Below are 16,070 nucleotides of genomic sequence, written 5' to 3' on the forward strand. Positions count from 1 at the left end.
TTCAAAATGTTCAGTTAATGTTTTTACGTGTCAATTGTGTCGTTGATTTCATTTTCACACCACATTCGTAAAAAGTTCTCATCTCTGTTTCGTACCATAAAATCATCCCTGTAAATTACGATGAAGTTGGCCGCAGCTATTGCTACATAACAAAAAAGCAGACGCGCTTGGCAAGTTTCGTTTTTTCGAGTTGTTAATGTTGGCGAAAAACAAATTGGTTTTGTGCGCAAATAAATAAAGACTGCAATTCTGTGGTGCAAACAATATCATTCCCGGCAATTTGGCGCGTTTTGTGAGTCAGTGTTTTTGTTTGGTTGTTCGCTTCAGTAATCTCCCAAAGCGTTGCACATTTCCCTTGCATTGAAAGAAAACCAATACACACAAGAAATTTTGGAAATTAATGCGTCCATCATGGATTTAGCAAACTTGGACAAGATGAAGGTGGTCGATTTGCGAAATGAATTGCAATCGCGTGGCCTGGATACCAAAGGAGTTAAAGCGGTATTAGTGGAGCGTCTACGGGCCCATTTGGAAGGCGGTAAGAAAGAAACATAGTCGTCAAACAAGCGCTTGCATGGAACATGTCTCCAATGACATGGTGTATTTCTACATTCTGGTAGAAGTGGTTGCCACATGGCTGGGCGGGTTATTTTGCGATTGGATCTATATTGATAGAGTTGCCAAGGAGCAAAAATTACAATTTAAGTTCGCGCATCTGAAATTAAAGACATGTGTTTTGTATAAAAAAATATGTTTTTTATATATTAGGGACCTACCTAATTGTAGCGTTGTGTGCAAATGAACGAGCAATAAATAATGAATTATTTCCTAGAAATGTCCAGGAAATCATTTTTAAGCGACGACCCGAAAATTCGGAACTTATTCTGCCGAAATAAGTAGCATAGGTATCATTATAGAACATAAAATTTCCTACCGAACAACCGACCATATGATCGAATTTCAGACGCGGTGAGAAACTATTATGGAGATCACAGAATATGTGATATTAAACCTATTCTTTCTCGACTATCTATTGTCATTGATTTGGCTGGGTGAGAGTCTGTTACTACTACTATTACATATTTTGTGAGCAAGACTGCTTTAATGATACACTATCCTAATTCCAGTTATAGTCTTAGAACCCGTAAGACTTAATTCTGTTTAAGTCGTTGACACACAATTTTATGGAAACCATGTCAATTTAATCTTTAAAGCCATATACAATAATGAAAGCTAAGTTTACTTGCCTTCTTATTCGAATAAAATCCGAAACATATATTTGGGGATATTATATATTCTGCAATAATTTAAGAACAACTTGTACATTTGAAATTTGTTTCAACAAGAAATACAATTTGAAAATATTGTTCTTTTACTTTATTTATTCCACATATATGTGTTTTTAGATGTTCCTCCTTCTCCTGGTACGCCTGGACGTCGTAGTCGCCGCACGAGATCAATGACTAGATCTCCGTCCCCTTCACCAGTTAAGAAAAATGCAGATGTTCTTGAGACCGTAGAGGAAGAGGTTCCCGTCGCTGAAGAGGCGAAAGAAAAGCCGGACACACCGCCGGAGAAAGATATCGACAGTCGGGAAGAAATAACTCCTGAAAAAGAAGATGCTGAAACGCACGATGCAGAGGACGAGGCGTTACATGAAAAATCAGTCGAAGAACCTGAAGATAAAACAACAAATGGATCGAATGATTCTGAAACAAAGAGGTCAGTAGATGAAATAAGGACCGAAAAGGAAAAGGAAAACGATGAAGTCGACCAGGAACAGCAAAAGGTTGGAAACAAAAATGAAGACCCTCCTCAAGAAAAAGACCAGATGGAAACAGATGAACATGCACCTGTTTCTAAGAATGAAGATCACGAAAAGGATAGGAAAGAAAGGTCCCCCTCAAGAGATAAAGATTCCCGTTATTCAAGATCTCGTTCACGATCTAAGACTCGATCTCCTACACGATCCCGTTCACCAAAGTCTCGTAGTGTTGGCGGTCCTAATAGTCCAAAAACAACTGAAGACACATCAACTCCAGAAGACGAGCCCACAATTGAGGACAAGCAATTTGGTTTAAGCTGGTGTAAGAGATTTTTAAATGAATTTCTGTGTTGTATTGTACCGTCAGTAAGAAAATTTGGCACTAACTAATTTATACTTCTTTTTTTAGACGATTCTGATTTACATCTACGCATTGATCCCGTCACTTTTACATCGGCCAAGCCCATCAATCACGATATATACGCGTTAGTTTGGTCTGGGGCTCGAACAAATTACGGCGTACGAGAAGGTAAAGTCTGTTTCGAAGTTCGCTTATCGGAAGAATCGAACATAGGGCGAGACCATACATTCCGTGACGAGCCTCACACAAAAGGCTTCCGTGTTGGTTTCTCAATGCCTTCATCTAGCCTTCTCCTCGGCGAATCAGAAAACTCGTTTGCTTATTGCGAATCAGGCCGGAAGGCAACAAAGGGAGAGTTTGTCGAATTTGCCCAACCTTACCAACTAGACGATGTCATTGGGTGTTATTTGGATTTGGAGAGCACGCCATGTACCATAAAATATACATTGAACGGTGAAGATTTAGGTGTCGCCTTCGAATTTGACAAGGAAATACTGGGCGATGACAATGCATTGTTCCCACACATTCTAACCAAGGGCTATGAGTATCAAGTCAATTTTGCTGATAACGATAATCTTTTGGTTAATTTGGAACGCAAAGTGCGAAAAAGGCGTAAACCAAAGAAAATCGAAGAGAAGAAAATTGAAAATAAATCCGAGTCCGACAGTCCAAGTAAATGCAAAAAATCGGAAAACGCCGATGAGGAGGACTGGGATAATGAAAAGCCTAGCGGAGGTGAAGAAAAACCAGAAAGCGAAGAAGGAAAAGATAATGGAGATGAAACAGAAGCCAGCAAAGATAATAAAGAAGAGAAATCAGAAGAAAATAAAGACGAGGAAGATAAAGCTCAAGAAGATAAAAAGACGGAAAGTAAAGAAATAGTCCCAGAGGATGTCGAGATGAAAACATCTACAGAATCTGAAGCTAAAGAAGAAGATAAGGATAAAAGTAAGCTGCATACCAAGCTATTTTTTCTTCAACTTAGTATTGTATGTAATTGTAACAATTTGACAAATTTTAGGCGAAACATCTACTGAAGACACGAAGAAGGAGAACACGGAACAGGCGAAAGTCGACAACAGTAACAAAGAAGATGATAGCGGTCCTTCGCCATCCAAACGCAAGAAATTGGACGTAGCCGAAGAAGAAGATGAATACGAAGAGGTTCACCCCATACCCCGCGAAACTATGACACTCCTCGATGGTTATGAACTGATTGCTCTGATTCCAGAAGAGAAATACATTGCCGGGCCACAAAGACCCGAAAGTCGAAAGGATTGTGAAGTTATTCTGATGGTTGGATTACCAGGTTCCGGTAAAACAACTTGGGTTTTGAAGCACATCGAAGAAAACCCAGAAAAGCGTTATTACGTTATTGGAGCCGATGCTCTGATTTCTAAAATGACGGTGAGTCACGTGCTAATGTGTAGTGTCAAAACGATCTTCATTTATACCAATACTATCGTATCCGTAGGTGGACGGAGAGTCTCGCAAAACTGTACATAAAGGCCGCTTCGACCGCATTTATGAACTTTGTTTCAATGTATTAACGTCATTGGAGGACATCGCCATAAAACGTCGACGAAACTTCATCCTCGACCAGGTAAAAATCCATTATAAATTAAATGTGCACGGGCTTAACATATTTTAAGATCTAACAAATTCAGTACATAACTATAGTTATGGTCACTTAACAACCTTGTTATCCCAACAGTCGTTTAGAAATGACTGCATCGCTCGTAGGTAAGTCCTAGTATTAAGTTGTCTACCCACAAATATGTAAGTATAAATGAATTCATGCGCATCGACGGACACAACGGAAAGTGTGAAATAATCCTACAAGTTTGATACGACAAATTATTTGGATCGGGCGGCAAATTAGCCAACTTGTAAGTAAAGCATTAAACTGTAATGTGACTCTCCTTGGAAGGAAGCAAATTGTTTGCAACCAAATTATTAAGCGCCTGCCCTACTTCATAGGTATGTGTAGACTAAGTTTTAGAATTAAGATATGGAAAGAGAGGGGGTGACCGATATTGTTGGAAGACATGGCAAACTTTAACGAATGATATCCAACACGAACTTAATTATTTGAAACAAAAATGTATGCCCTGCACATAACTTATCACGCAACGTAATCCATAACGTTGCCTTTACTTCTTTTTTATTAAAAACAAAAATGATACAACAACAACAACAAAACAACTACTAAACACGTACAAATGATCAATATTTATATCCCCTCCGGAAATGAAAAAAGGGGAATGCATATGCCTCTGTTCAGCGACGTAAAATGAAAGGCTTTGGAGATTTTAAACGTAAAGCTGTTGTTTGCATTCCCAATGAAGATGAATTGAAACGTCGTCAGGAGGAAAAGAAGGAAAAAGGACATACATACACATTGAGAGAATCGACTCTGCACAGTTTCCAAGGTAAATATATTGATGTTGATATTTCAACGACCATAACTTACACCTATCCCTATTTAAATAATTTACATTTCAAACATTAATTGTAATATTGTTGAGATACGTTTTCCATCGTCTGATGACAAAAAAAGTATTAAATAAATAGTAAAGTAGGTAAAAAAATTAATTGAAGTTACGCATATTAAAAAAAAAAATAGAAACACTCAAAAAGCGTCGTCTACATCCCCGTTGAAAACAAATTTGGGTCACTCATGCACTTATTCCATTCGTTTTTTGTTTGCAAACTTCAAAAAATGAAAATAAACCGATTTCAAAGATGAATTTTCATTGAAATAGGATATTCTACCCATGGCTTAATAAGAAAGGTTGTTCAACTTCAAATAAAATAGAAAATGCAGCTCTGTGCTGGGGTCTTATAGTGTCAAATAGAATTTTAAATATGCAACAGTTGGTTCTGTTTATTTATCATTATGTGTTTGATTTATCTTTCATTTTGTTAACTCAATTCTTATATTGGGGAAAACCCACGAAACAAGAATGGAATTTTGAGGCTATTTCACAAGATTGAATCTAAAATAGTAGACAATTCAGTTTTAGTCGAATATATGCATTTATTTTGCAACCGAATTTGAAATAATTTCAAATTATTGTATTTTTTATTCAAAACAATACACACACATACACAAAACGTGTATATGTTTTGACAGAAGAAGAGGGCACCAAAAGAAAAAAATGTATTTAGGGGGTAGCTTTGTTCTACCTTCTGTAATTGTGCCAGTCTAAATATCCACATTTAAATAGTATGCACTAGCATTGTTTGGTTGGGTAATTTTAGTCAAATATTTTGTAACGGTTTGAGGGTTTTTATACCACCCATTTCTTCAACAGATTTTTTAAAACCACATTTCGGATGAGAAATACAGGATTTAAATTAGTATATTCCTTGCGGGATTAGTAACGGTAGATATGACATGCATAAAAATATATTTTTTCAAATTGGTTTTTAAAAATCAACATCATAAAATTGCACTTGCGATTTCGTTCTAAACAATTTCAAATTCAACAATTTAGTTAATTTTTTAGAAACTATGTTTGTAACGCCACATACATTTATATCCCTTTTAAATTTCAGCTAACTTCACATTACCCTCCTTGGAGTTTGGTTGGTTCGACGATATTATATTCACCGACTTGAGTGGCGACGAAGCCAAAGAAGAAGTAAAGAAATACAACGAGAAGGGCAAGAAAGCTTCCAACAGAGATAAACGACAGCGTCGAGATAATTACGGAAATGACAACCGTCGACGCTACGATGATCGTCGTCGCTACGATAACCGCAATGAGAATCGCTGGAATGACCGACGTGCTGGTGGCGGAGGTGGAGGAAGCGGTGGCTATGGTAATAGAGGATACAATGGCGGAAATAGGGGATATGGAGGCGGGGGTGGCAGTGGCGGTGGTTACCGCGACGATAGAGGTTATGGAGCTGGAGGAGGAAATCGTGGCTACGACCAACGTCGCTACAGTGCTGGCCCACAGAATTGGGTGCAAAACAACAGAAATCGCTACGACGACCGCAATTCCAATCGATACAGCACCGGGGGCAGTGGAAACCGCTATGATTCATATGGAGGTACTGGGTCCCGCGATTATCGTAGTAGTGGCGAAAATCGAGACTACAGAGATAGGAATCGAGGTGCTGGGGGAGGTAGTGGTGGACGTCGAGATGGACACCGCTCGGGAGGTAGTAGTAATAATCAGCGGGATTTTCGGCATGGCCACCGCGGCGAAGATAGTCGCGGTGGCTCAGGCAAAGCCGCACCTACTTCATCTAATTACAAGACCAGTGCGGCAGGGGGAGGATCTACTTCATCTTACGAAAAGTACAACAAAAATAATGTGAGTGGAGTTACTGAATCGAGGAATATTTAGAATTCCGTTTCGAATCATCTTTTATATTTCATTTAGTCACAAGCTCCAGCAAAATACAACACACAGCAGCAGCACCAAACCCAGGCCCAGAACTGGCAACAATATAATCAACAACAAACCAGTGCAGTTGGACAACAACAGCAGCAGCAATATTGGAATTACGATATGCAAGGTAATTTTATAGCGTGCCCACCCACTAGTCTTGTACCGCAATATTTAAATCAAATTTCAAATTGTGTTCGTTACACCAACAGGTTACACCAACAACCAGCAGTGGCAATCAATGGACCCTCAGCAGCAACAGCAGTGGATGTCCTGGTGGCAGGTAAATTAGTTCGAATTACGAATGGAAACATTTGATTAAATTTTTACATCTAATTTTCTAGCAACAAGGTGGCTCGGGGAACAATGCAACTTCCGATCCCAATCAGTACTGGTCTCAATACTGTTACACAACCCCAGAAGCTGCAACTAATCCAAGTAACAAATAATGGCGCAAACAGCAGGATTCTTTGTTAATTAAAACAACACAAGTACAATATTTCTATCAAAATAAAATTTCCCAAATCAATAGCACCGGAGAAAAATCGGCATATTCGTATGAAGTCTAGAGTATATTATTTTAGTCGTATAAAAGCTATTCGTTCTTTCACTATGTTAAGCAAACTTTTTTTATTCCTCAGCGTTTTGTTTTTGATTCTTTTTTAGAAATTCTGTTATAGAAATTTGTTTTTTTTTTTTTTTTTTTTTTTTTTCAAAAAGAATATTTTCCCTTTATTAGACTTTTGTGTTTATACAACCTATATGTTGTCTATCTTGAGCAACTTGAATAAAATAGTAATAAAAGATTTTTACCTTTTTCAATTTTATCAGCGTTATCTAAAATTCGGTGTTTTTCAGCACAAAAGTTAAACCCATGTATTTTTCAGTGAATGTGTTACCGAAATTCGTCGAACGTACCAAATTTCAAATTAGTTGTAGGCAAAAAAGTACAAAAGAGTAGTAAAGTTCGGAAGAGCGATAACCTCCTCCATTGGGAAAAGAAGTAGGGGCATATGTTGGCTACTTCGGAATATTGTGCAAAAACAATTTTCTACCGTATTTCGTATTGGGTAAATCAATCGAAATGCCAATTAGGCAAGGGAGGCATCAGAAAGAGTTATCAGCATTCCGATAAGACTACAACCTCAAGGAGACGGCTTTACCGATACTTTATGTGCCTTTGGTATATAAGCAACGGATGCTGCGTTCATTCTATCATGGCTTTTAAGGGGTAAACAGAATGAGCACATTGGTATCGATAAATAAACCACAGGGAGGCGTTCAGTATCGATAATCCCGTATCTCACTAATTAGGGTTTTATCGATAATAATTGCAATTTAGTTTCTGTAGCAGTCAATACCATCCGGCTCCGTTGTCTTTTCAGGTCCCAATCGACCATTACGCTCTACACCTCATTCTGAGTCATACAGATTTTCTTTTGTTACTTTTTTTATTGACCTTTATTGTTCTCCCCCTATTCCTATCGTTTGGTATTTGTCGTATAGTTCATTTGGTTTGTAAACAAAGGAAGTAGAATTATTTTTTTATTTTTATAAAATTATTTAGTTTATATAAATATAGCTATCAAATAATTTCCTACCACATCTCCCACATTGATTTAACTGTGTTCCGATATTGTAATTTCCCTTGTTGAGTTGACACATTTACATTATGGCTGATAATTACATGCAGCCCGTTAACAATCATTTTGCGTTTGAGGACGTAGATGATAATGTGTTTTTGAGCAGACGGCGGACGAACAATGGAAACCTAGGTATTAATAGATATTCAATTGTTAACTACGTGTAACTAATTCCATGTTTTTTTTTTAAATAATTTTTAGACCATGTTAATAGCTCCGTGGATAACAGTATTGATCGTAGTCCAAGCTTTGAAGACAAACGTCTGCTGTCCTACCAAGAGAAACGTCGGGAAATTGAGAATAGGAGTTTGGAATCGACTCAAAGATCGTTGGGGTTGCTCTACGATACAGAACAAGTAAGTTTGACAATTACCAAGCAATGTAATTTAACATCAGTCCATCTTGCCCGACCAGTAGCCAGCAGTTACCGCCCATTTTATTAATTATTATTTTATAGATTGGAAATGATACGGCAGTAGAATTGGCAAGACAACGAGACCAACTTGAGAGAACCGACAAAAACTTGGATGATATAAATGCCACGCTGAGATACAGTCAACGTCATTTGAATAGCATAAAAAGTGTTTTTGGCAGCATCAAAAATCACCTGTTCGGAACTAGGGAGACGAATGTGGCGACAAACAATGAAAGGAAGTTGTCGACAAATGTGAATGCTCCCCAAGTGGTAACGGAAAAAGCCAAGCCCGTATCCTCGCCATCCAATGACTATGACCAGCATCCTATTTCACGTTTACGTGACGATATTTCTCATACAAAACAGATGACGTCGAATCGACAAGAAAGGCCCAGCAATCCATTTGAAGTGCAACTGGAAGCAAACCTAAATGAAATGAGTGAAAATTTATCACGACTAAAAGGCTTGGCGACAGACTTGGGTTCGGAGATTGAATACCAGAATGAATTGTTGGATAATATGACATACAAAGTTGAAGATGTTGATATGAAATTATCGCGCCAGAATAAAGACATCTCTAAGCTCCTGGGCAAGAAGTAGATTTTGTGTTCGGACAAGATATTGAAATAGAATAAGTAGTATTAGTAAACAATCGCCGCTTTAATAAAAAGTATTGGAATAATTAATTTATAATCCACTTGCTTTTGTTTTCCAATCGTTTTACCATGTAAGTTCAAGCAACGGTTCCCCAAATATTTGGTGAAAATTCTAAGCGGCGGCCGAAATCCACATATTTAGAAGCATTTCAAAATTTTAAGATAACTTTAATCTTAAAATAAGGTTTGTTCTCATTATCGGTGACCACACATACTCCTAGCATGGGTTGGGACCACCGGAGAACACCCACACTTCCATAATTATGACAAGTGTCTTTTTGTACTTATTTAGTACTTTTCATGGGTTAAAACACCAATAGAGTAACCATGGTACAATGAAGAGAAGGTAGGCCAACTTTGAAAAAATTGCACGTATGTTCTATATATCTCTAAAGGATTATTTCGCTACAAAAACTCTAGATTTTGTCAATACATACGATGAAATAAACAGTTTGAAAACACCCGAATCTGAATATTTTCTAAACAATTTTTTTGTTATTGAAAAGAAAACACATACATAAACAAATAAAGATGACATATTAAGCCAAGAAAATAAAAAAATTAAAATCATATGGTATCATAGCCCTACCTATCATTGTACCACGAGAGTAACTCTCTTTAAGTGGTAATAGTAAAAAATGACCAATTGCAACGCTATTCGCGCAATCTGGCACCTCTTAATGGTTTGTGTTACTTGGAATTTTCATTAAGTTTTCGATCTCTAGATACCTTTCTCAGTTGGAATTTGGACTTTCACTACTTTCACAACCTTCATTTAGTTATTTTCTGTTATTAGTTTTTGACTTGTTGCGCTACGATGATCAATACGGGCAAATTGGCTGGGAGGACTCTGTTTATAACTGGAGCCTCGAGAGGAATTGGAAAAGCAATAGCTCTTAAAGCTGCTCGAGATGGAGCAAATATTGTTGTAGCTGCAAAAACAGCTGAACCTCATCCCAAATTACCTGGAACAATTTATAGCGCAGCTGAGGAGATTGAGAAAGCCGGTGGAAAAGCCCATCCATGCATCGTTGATGTCAGAGATGAACACCAGATTCGCCAAGCCATACAAGAGGTAGGGATTGTAATATTTATTTATTAATCCATTTTGTAATTTGAAATAATTAAAAACGATTACAATTTCTTTATTGTTACAGGCCGTAGCCAAGTTTGGAGGCATCGATATTTTGATAAATAATGCCAGTGCCATTTCTTTAACACCCACACTGAATACGGAGATGAAAAGGTATGATCTGATGCACCATATAAACACACGGGGCACATTTTTGACATCGAAGGAGTGTCTTCCTTACCTATTAAAGTCAAATCATGCCCATATCTTAAACATCTCGCCCCCGTTGAACTTAAACCCCAAATGGTTTGCTCCACATGTGGCCTACACAATGGCAAAGTACGGAATGTCGATGTGTGTTTTGGGAATGGCTGAAGAGTTTCGGGATAAGGGCGTTTCAGTTAATGCGCTATGGCCTCGTACGGCTATACATACGGCTGCTATAGAAATGTTAACAGGACCGGACAGTGCACAGTTCTCCCGCAAACCTGAAATCATGTCAGATGCGGCTTATGCAATTTTGATAAAAGAGCCTCGTAATAATGAAACTGGACGCTTCTATATTGATGACGAAGTTCTCCAAGCTAATGGCGTTACCGATCTGAAGCAATATGCCTGTTACCCTGAGAATTCAGAAAAGTTAATGCCTGACTTTTTCCTGGATGATGTTATTCCCGAAGCTGCATCCGATAATACGGCAACGAGCAAAGATGTCGAATCTGGTGACATTCCTAATCTCTTCAATAAAATACAAACTCTGATCTCTTCCGAAATCGTGGGAAAAGTGCAGGCTGTATACGAGTTCAATATTACTGGAGATGAGAAGGGTACTTGGTTCCTAGATTTGAAAAATGGATCGGGATCATGCGGTCGTGGCTCGGCTCCCGTACAACCAGACGCAGTCTTGACCATGAAATCAAAGAATTTCACTGACATGTTCGAGGGAAGACTAAAAGCGGCCCCTGCCTTTATGAGTGGCAAGTTAAAGATCAGTGGAGATCTACAAAAGGCGATGAAATTGGAAAAACTCATGAAATCGTTAAAATCTAGATTATAAGTTAATATTTATCTTTTTATGTAAACATACTTTGTTTCAATGCATTTTGCCTTATATATACATATATACTGAATACATATATAAAGAAATAACATGTTATGACTGTCAATAAATTTATAAACAAAAATACCAATACCCATTCGTTGAATCATAAAATGATCTTTGCCCCGCATTCGATCGCTGGTGTAGAGCATTTCTCACTCACATATCAATGATCTATATTCTACTTGACGTATACTTGCAAGCAATGGAATAAATCACAATCTTCAAATTTTAATCAACATGTTTTGTTTTGTTTGGGTCAAAGTCCAATGTGTACTTCAAAATGTTTCATACGAAAACTACTTGAGTGTAATTGTTCAATGATAAAGTGAACTAAAGAAAAACATCTCTATAAAGCATAATCAACTTAATATATACAACAACAACAAAAAAACTCCAAAAACGTGAAGAGGTTAACACTCAAAGTCCAAAATATTTAATCAAATAATAACAAACATGTAGATGATGACGAATAGCAATGTGTACATGTATATGTGCGAAATTAAATGTGCCCACTGTATCGGATTTTGTTGCTACCAGTTTTTGTTTGTAGCTCGATTTCGATCTATATAAACCTTTTGTGCTTATTTTTATCTGCAATTGTGAATGGGTTATAAAGTGCCGGCGTCTCAACTAGTTCCGCGCTCTTTAGTGAAGATGTTCAATTTTCTCATGTCTCATTCGTAAACAACAGAGTACCCCGAGTATGCTTTCTTTTTATTTTTTATCAGGTATTCCTTTGTGGCCTTCATATTCGTTTCGTTGGGACGTTTTTCATTTTTGTTTCTAACGCTCGCCACGAACTAGTTCCGGGTTCTTTTAGTGAAGATGTTCAATTTTCTCATGTCTCATTCGTAAACAACAGAGTACCCCGAGTCTTTGCTTTCTGTTTATTTTTTATCAGGTATTCCTTTGTGGCCTTCATATTCGTTTCGTTGGGACGTTTCTCATTTTTGTTTCCAACGCTCGCAACGAACAACCAAACCAACGCGCTTGAAGCAGAGACAACAGAGTCAACCTGAACGCGGATACTCTGGATACTGTTTCCAATGGAGGATACTGGAGTTTGCAATTTCCTTAAGGACCCCCTGTCTATTAAGTAAGTACATAGTTGTTGTTGGCTGTATACGGGGTGTAAGCACTTCCCGATATCTAAGACTTGAGGGCTTCGGATGTTTACCTCTGTATAGGGATATCGTGATATCGGTTCAAACGTTAATGATGCACACTTTTCAAGAACGAACGGGATATAACCCTATAGCTGCTGCTGTTACATGCAAACGTCGCTGATTTAAGATTTCTTACAACATTTTAAGCACCTAGGATAAAGCCCGGTTGAGTTTCCGTTTAGCACCTTTCTATCAGATAAATTCGATACAACATATTTGGATAAAAGAGCATATGTATTTCATTTTTATACCCTCCACCATACTATGGAGGGTATATTAACTTTGTCATTCCGTTTGTAACTCCTCGAAATACTCATGTCAGACCCAACAAAGTATATATATTCTTGATCAGCGTAAAATTCTAAGTCCATTTAGCGATGTCCGTCTGTCTGTATGTCTGTTGTAATCACGCTATCTTTCGAATGAATTGAGATAGATGGCTAAAATTTTGCACACATGTTTATTTTTCCAGTAGGCAGGTTAAGTTCGTAAATGGCATGTAGGTCCACGTTTTCATATAGCCCCCATAGAACGGTACCTCCCGATATTTGGTATTTTGATGATTCTAGCGACCATATTCACGGGAATTGTTTCAAATTTGGTATTTGAAGTTCAAAATCGATACTACACCCTAAGACAGAAAATTGTCTGTGCAGGTCCACGTCTTCATATAGCCCTCATATAACGGTACCTCCCTATATTCGGTATTTTGATGATTTTAGCAACATTATTCACGGGAATTGTTTCAAATTTGGTATTTGAAGTTCAAAATAAATACTACACCCTAAGACGGAAAATTGTCTGTGCAGGTCCACGTCTTCGTATAGCCCCATAGAACGGTACCTCCCGATATTTGGTATTTTGATGATTCTAGCGACCATATTCACGGGAATTGTTTCAAATTTGGTATTTGAAGTTCAAAATGGATACTACACCCTAAGGCGGAAAATTGTCATTGCAGGTCCACGTCTTCGTATAGCCCCCATATAACGGTACCTCCAGATACTCGGTATTTTGATGATTTTAGCAACATTATTCACGGGAATTGTTTCAAATTTGGTATTTGAAGTTCAAAATGAATACTACACCCTAAGACGGAAAATTGTCTGTGCAGGTCCACGTCTTCGTATAGCCCCCATAGAACGGTACCTCCCGATATTTGGTATTTTGATGATTCTAGCGACCATATTCACGGGAATTGTTTCAAATTTGGTATTTGAAGTTCAAAATCGATACTACACCCTAAGACAGAAAATTGTCTGTGCAGGTCCACGTCTTCATATAGCCCTCATATAACGGTACCTCCCTATATTCGGTATTTTGATGATTTTAGGTACAATACCCACCGAAATTGTTTGAGATGTGGTATTTGAAGTTCGTAATGGATGCTACAGCCTGTGACAGAAAACTGTCTATGCTGGTCCAGGTCTTCACACAGCTCCAAATTAACGGCACCTCATTATATACGATATTTTGATGATTTTAGCTACATTATTCACCGTTTATTTCAAGTTTTGAATTTGAATGTGGTAAGGGCTTATGACAAACAATGGCTATGTATGTCCACGTCGTATAGACCCCAATTAAATGGCTATATTCGGTATTTTTAAAATTTTAACAGAATTTTTTAAGGATTTTATTTTTTAAAAATTTCCAAATTCGTTGCAAATGGTGGAGGGTATTAAAAGTTCGAACTTACTGCTTTTTAACTTGTTCTTGTTTAGATAGAGCAGTGCTGTTAAATATTTTCGTTTAGCTTATTGTGTTCCGTTCAATTAAAAATCACCTTTAAATATGAGTACAATATAATGGTCCTGAATGGGCCAAAAACCTTATCTTTTGTCTAAAATTGTCATTGTTGTTTTCAGTGATCTAATTACCAGTGGTACAAACTTTGAGATTAATACGAATTTCGATGAAGGTTTCACCAATGATATATATGACGAACTAAATTTAGGATCGGATGATGAACAAGACGATGATTCTAAAAATTGCATTGACCAGTCATTACTGGTTTCGCCCTGGACAAAGTCATTTGATGAGCTTAAACAACACATGCGACAAGTGAACGAAAACATGTGGAAAAAAATTACAAAGGTTGGTGATGAAAGCGAGGGGGTTGTGCCTCCTGTCAATGCCAGGGCATGTATTCGTTATAACGCATACTGGGAAGGGGAAGGCACACCTTTCGACTCCACATTTTTAAGAGGCTCCTCCTACAGCTTTTATACTGGACGTAACGAGGTTCTGCAAGGTTTGGAGGACGCAGTCTGTACAATGCACAAAGGAGAAAATGCCCAATTCCTTATTTCATATAATTTATTGTTTCGCGAAATGGGATGCCCACCGCGTGTAAAACCCAAGGCGGATGGTTTGTTTATAATTGAAGTGGTTAGCTACAATTTGATTGGAGACATTGATGCGGAGCAACAAATACCCGAAGAAGATCGGGACAAATATTCGGTGGTGATCGACAAAGTAAAGGAAATACATTTAAAAGGATTGGACTTTTTCTCCCAGGGGATGTATCGCAACGCGTGCAGAGCATTCGAAAAGGCACTCGATCTTCTAAAATTCAGTCGCTTAACCAGTGAAGAAGAGGAAAAGGCCCAATCAGCATTCCTCCTCAAGCTTTATACCAATTTGGCTGTATGTTATATCAAAGTGAATGCCCCAGCAAAAACATGTATAATGTGCAAGGAAATCAGGCACTTAACCAACAACAAACCTTCGTGTAAAGCACTATTTCAGGAAGGCAGGGCACTCCTTATGTTGGGTGAATATGAAAAGGCCAGGAGTCATCTGATCAAAGCGCAACACATGGAACCTCACAATTTAGATATTAGTGCAGAATTGAAACTCTTAGAGGAACGGTACAAATCCTATAAGGAAAGTGAGAAGAAATTGTGGACAAAAGCAATGGGATTGATAAAGAACGCTGACGATGAGCCAGTGAAAACTAACCCCAGTGACATTGATGAACTCGAACAAGAAATGTTGAACCTGATGATACACTTTAAAGACGACAACGATCAAAAGAGTTTGAAACTGCCTTCTGGACTAACAACCAAAGAAATTGAAACGTTAGATGGTTTGGCGAAACGGTTGGACCTAAAGCTAACATTAAATACATTGGATAGTACTCAATATATAATTACAAAGAAGACATGAACCCAATGCATTTCTACACTATTTGAATGTTTCTCGAAAGCTTTCAAACTAAAAATCATTCTTGAATTCTACTATTTAGTTTGTATTAAGAGGTTTTTAATCCAATGAAGTAATAAAATGAATTTTTTATGCCTATGGTTTTCTTTTTCAATAATAAATCTTAAAATCTTCATGGCTTACAAACCCGTAACATAATGGATATAGGGCTTTCCACAATTATGTAATCGGTTTGTATAAAATTCGTAAACGAGTAAAGATTTATGTTCTCAGTGTACAAATTGTTATACATCTTGCTCATTCATTTAAAATCATAAGT

At 37.6% G+C, this 16,070-nt stretch overlaps 4 protein-coding genes across 5 annotated transcripts; all 4 read left to right on the forward strand.

Annotated features, from left to right (window-relative positions):
• Window positions 1-134: 134 nt before the first annotated feature.
• Window positions 135-7,335, forward strand: LOC101892913 (heterogeneous nuclear ribonucleoprotein U-like protein 1). The gene is made up of 10 exons (XM_005186499.4): window positions 135-538; window positions 1,407-2,087; window positions 2,175-3,074; window positions 3,148-3,533; window positions 3,601-3,729; window positions 4,387-4,558; window positions 5,688-6,454; window positions 6,524-6,659; window positions 6,742-6,812; window positions 6,874-7,335. The coding sequence occupies exons 1-10, from the start codon at window positions 412-414 to the stop codon at window positions 6,976-6,978; spliced, it is 3,474 nt and encodes a 1,157-aa protein (XP_005186556.2). The 5' UTR covers window positions 135-411; the 3' UTR covers window positions 6,979-7,335.
• Window positions 7,336-7,894: 559 nt separating this feature from the next.
• LOC101893088 (synaptosomal-associated protein 29) lies at window positions 7,895-9,280 on the forward strand. 2 transcript variants are annotated; one of them, XM_059119288.1, is made up of 4 exons: window positions 7,895-8,043; window positions 8,112-8,304; window positions 8,374-8,528; window positions 8,630-9,280. In XM_059119288.1, exons 2-4 carry the CDS (start codon window positions 8,202-8,204, stop codon window positions 9,185-9,187), a joined length of 816 nt encoding a protein of 271 aa, XP_058975271.1. In that variant the 5' UTR covers window positions 7,895-8,043; window positions 8,112-8,201; the 3' UTR covers window positions 9,188-9,280. The 2 variants fall into 2 exon arrangements, with proteins under 2 accessions (XP_058975271.1, XP_058975272.1); XM_059119289.1 differs by having other exon boundaries at window positions 7,915-8,303; window positions 8,379-8,528.
• A 690-nt stretch (window positions 9,281-9,970) lies between these two features.
• LOC101893263 (hydroxysteroid dehydrogenase-like protein 2) lies at window positions 9,971-11,649 on the forward strand. The gene is made up of 2 exons (XM_005186501.4): window positions 9,971-10,318; window positions 10,401-11,649. Exons 1-2 carry the CDS (start codon window positions 10,061-10,063, stop codon window positions 11,370-11,372), a joined length of 1,230 nt encoding a protein of 409 aa, XP_005186558.1. The 5' UTR covers window positions 9,971-10,060; the 3' UTR covers window positions 11,373-11,649.
• Window positions 11,650-12,358: 709 nt separating this feature from the next.
• On the forward strand, window positions 12,359-15,908 carry LOC101897354 (inactive peptidyl-prolyl cis-trans isomerase shutdown). The gene is made up of 2 exons (XM_059119291.1): window positions 12,359-12,513; window positions 14,452-15,908. Exons 1-2 carry the CDS (start codon window positions 12,464-12,466, stop codon window positions 15,752-15,754), a joined length of 1,353 nt encoding a protein of 450 aa, XP_058975274.1. The 5' UTR covers window positions 12,359-12,463; the 3' UTR covers window positions 15,755-15,908.
• Window positions 15,909-16,070: the final 162 nt, after the last annotated feature.

Source organism: Musca domestica, unplaced genomic scaffold (assembly GCF_030504385.1).
Source record: "Musca domestica strain aabys unplaced genomic scaffold, Musca_domestica.polishedcontigs.V.1.1 141, whole genome shotgun sequence".
NCBI lineage: Eukaryota > Metazoa > Arthropoda > Insecta > Diptera > Muscidae > Musca > Musca domestica.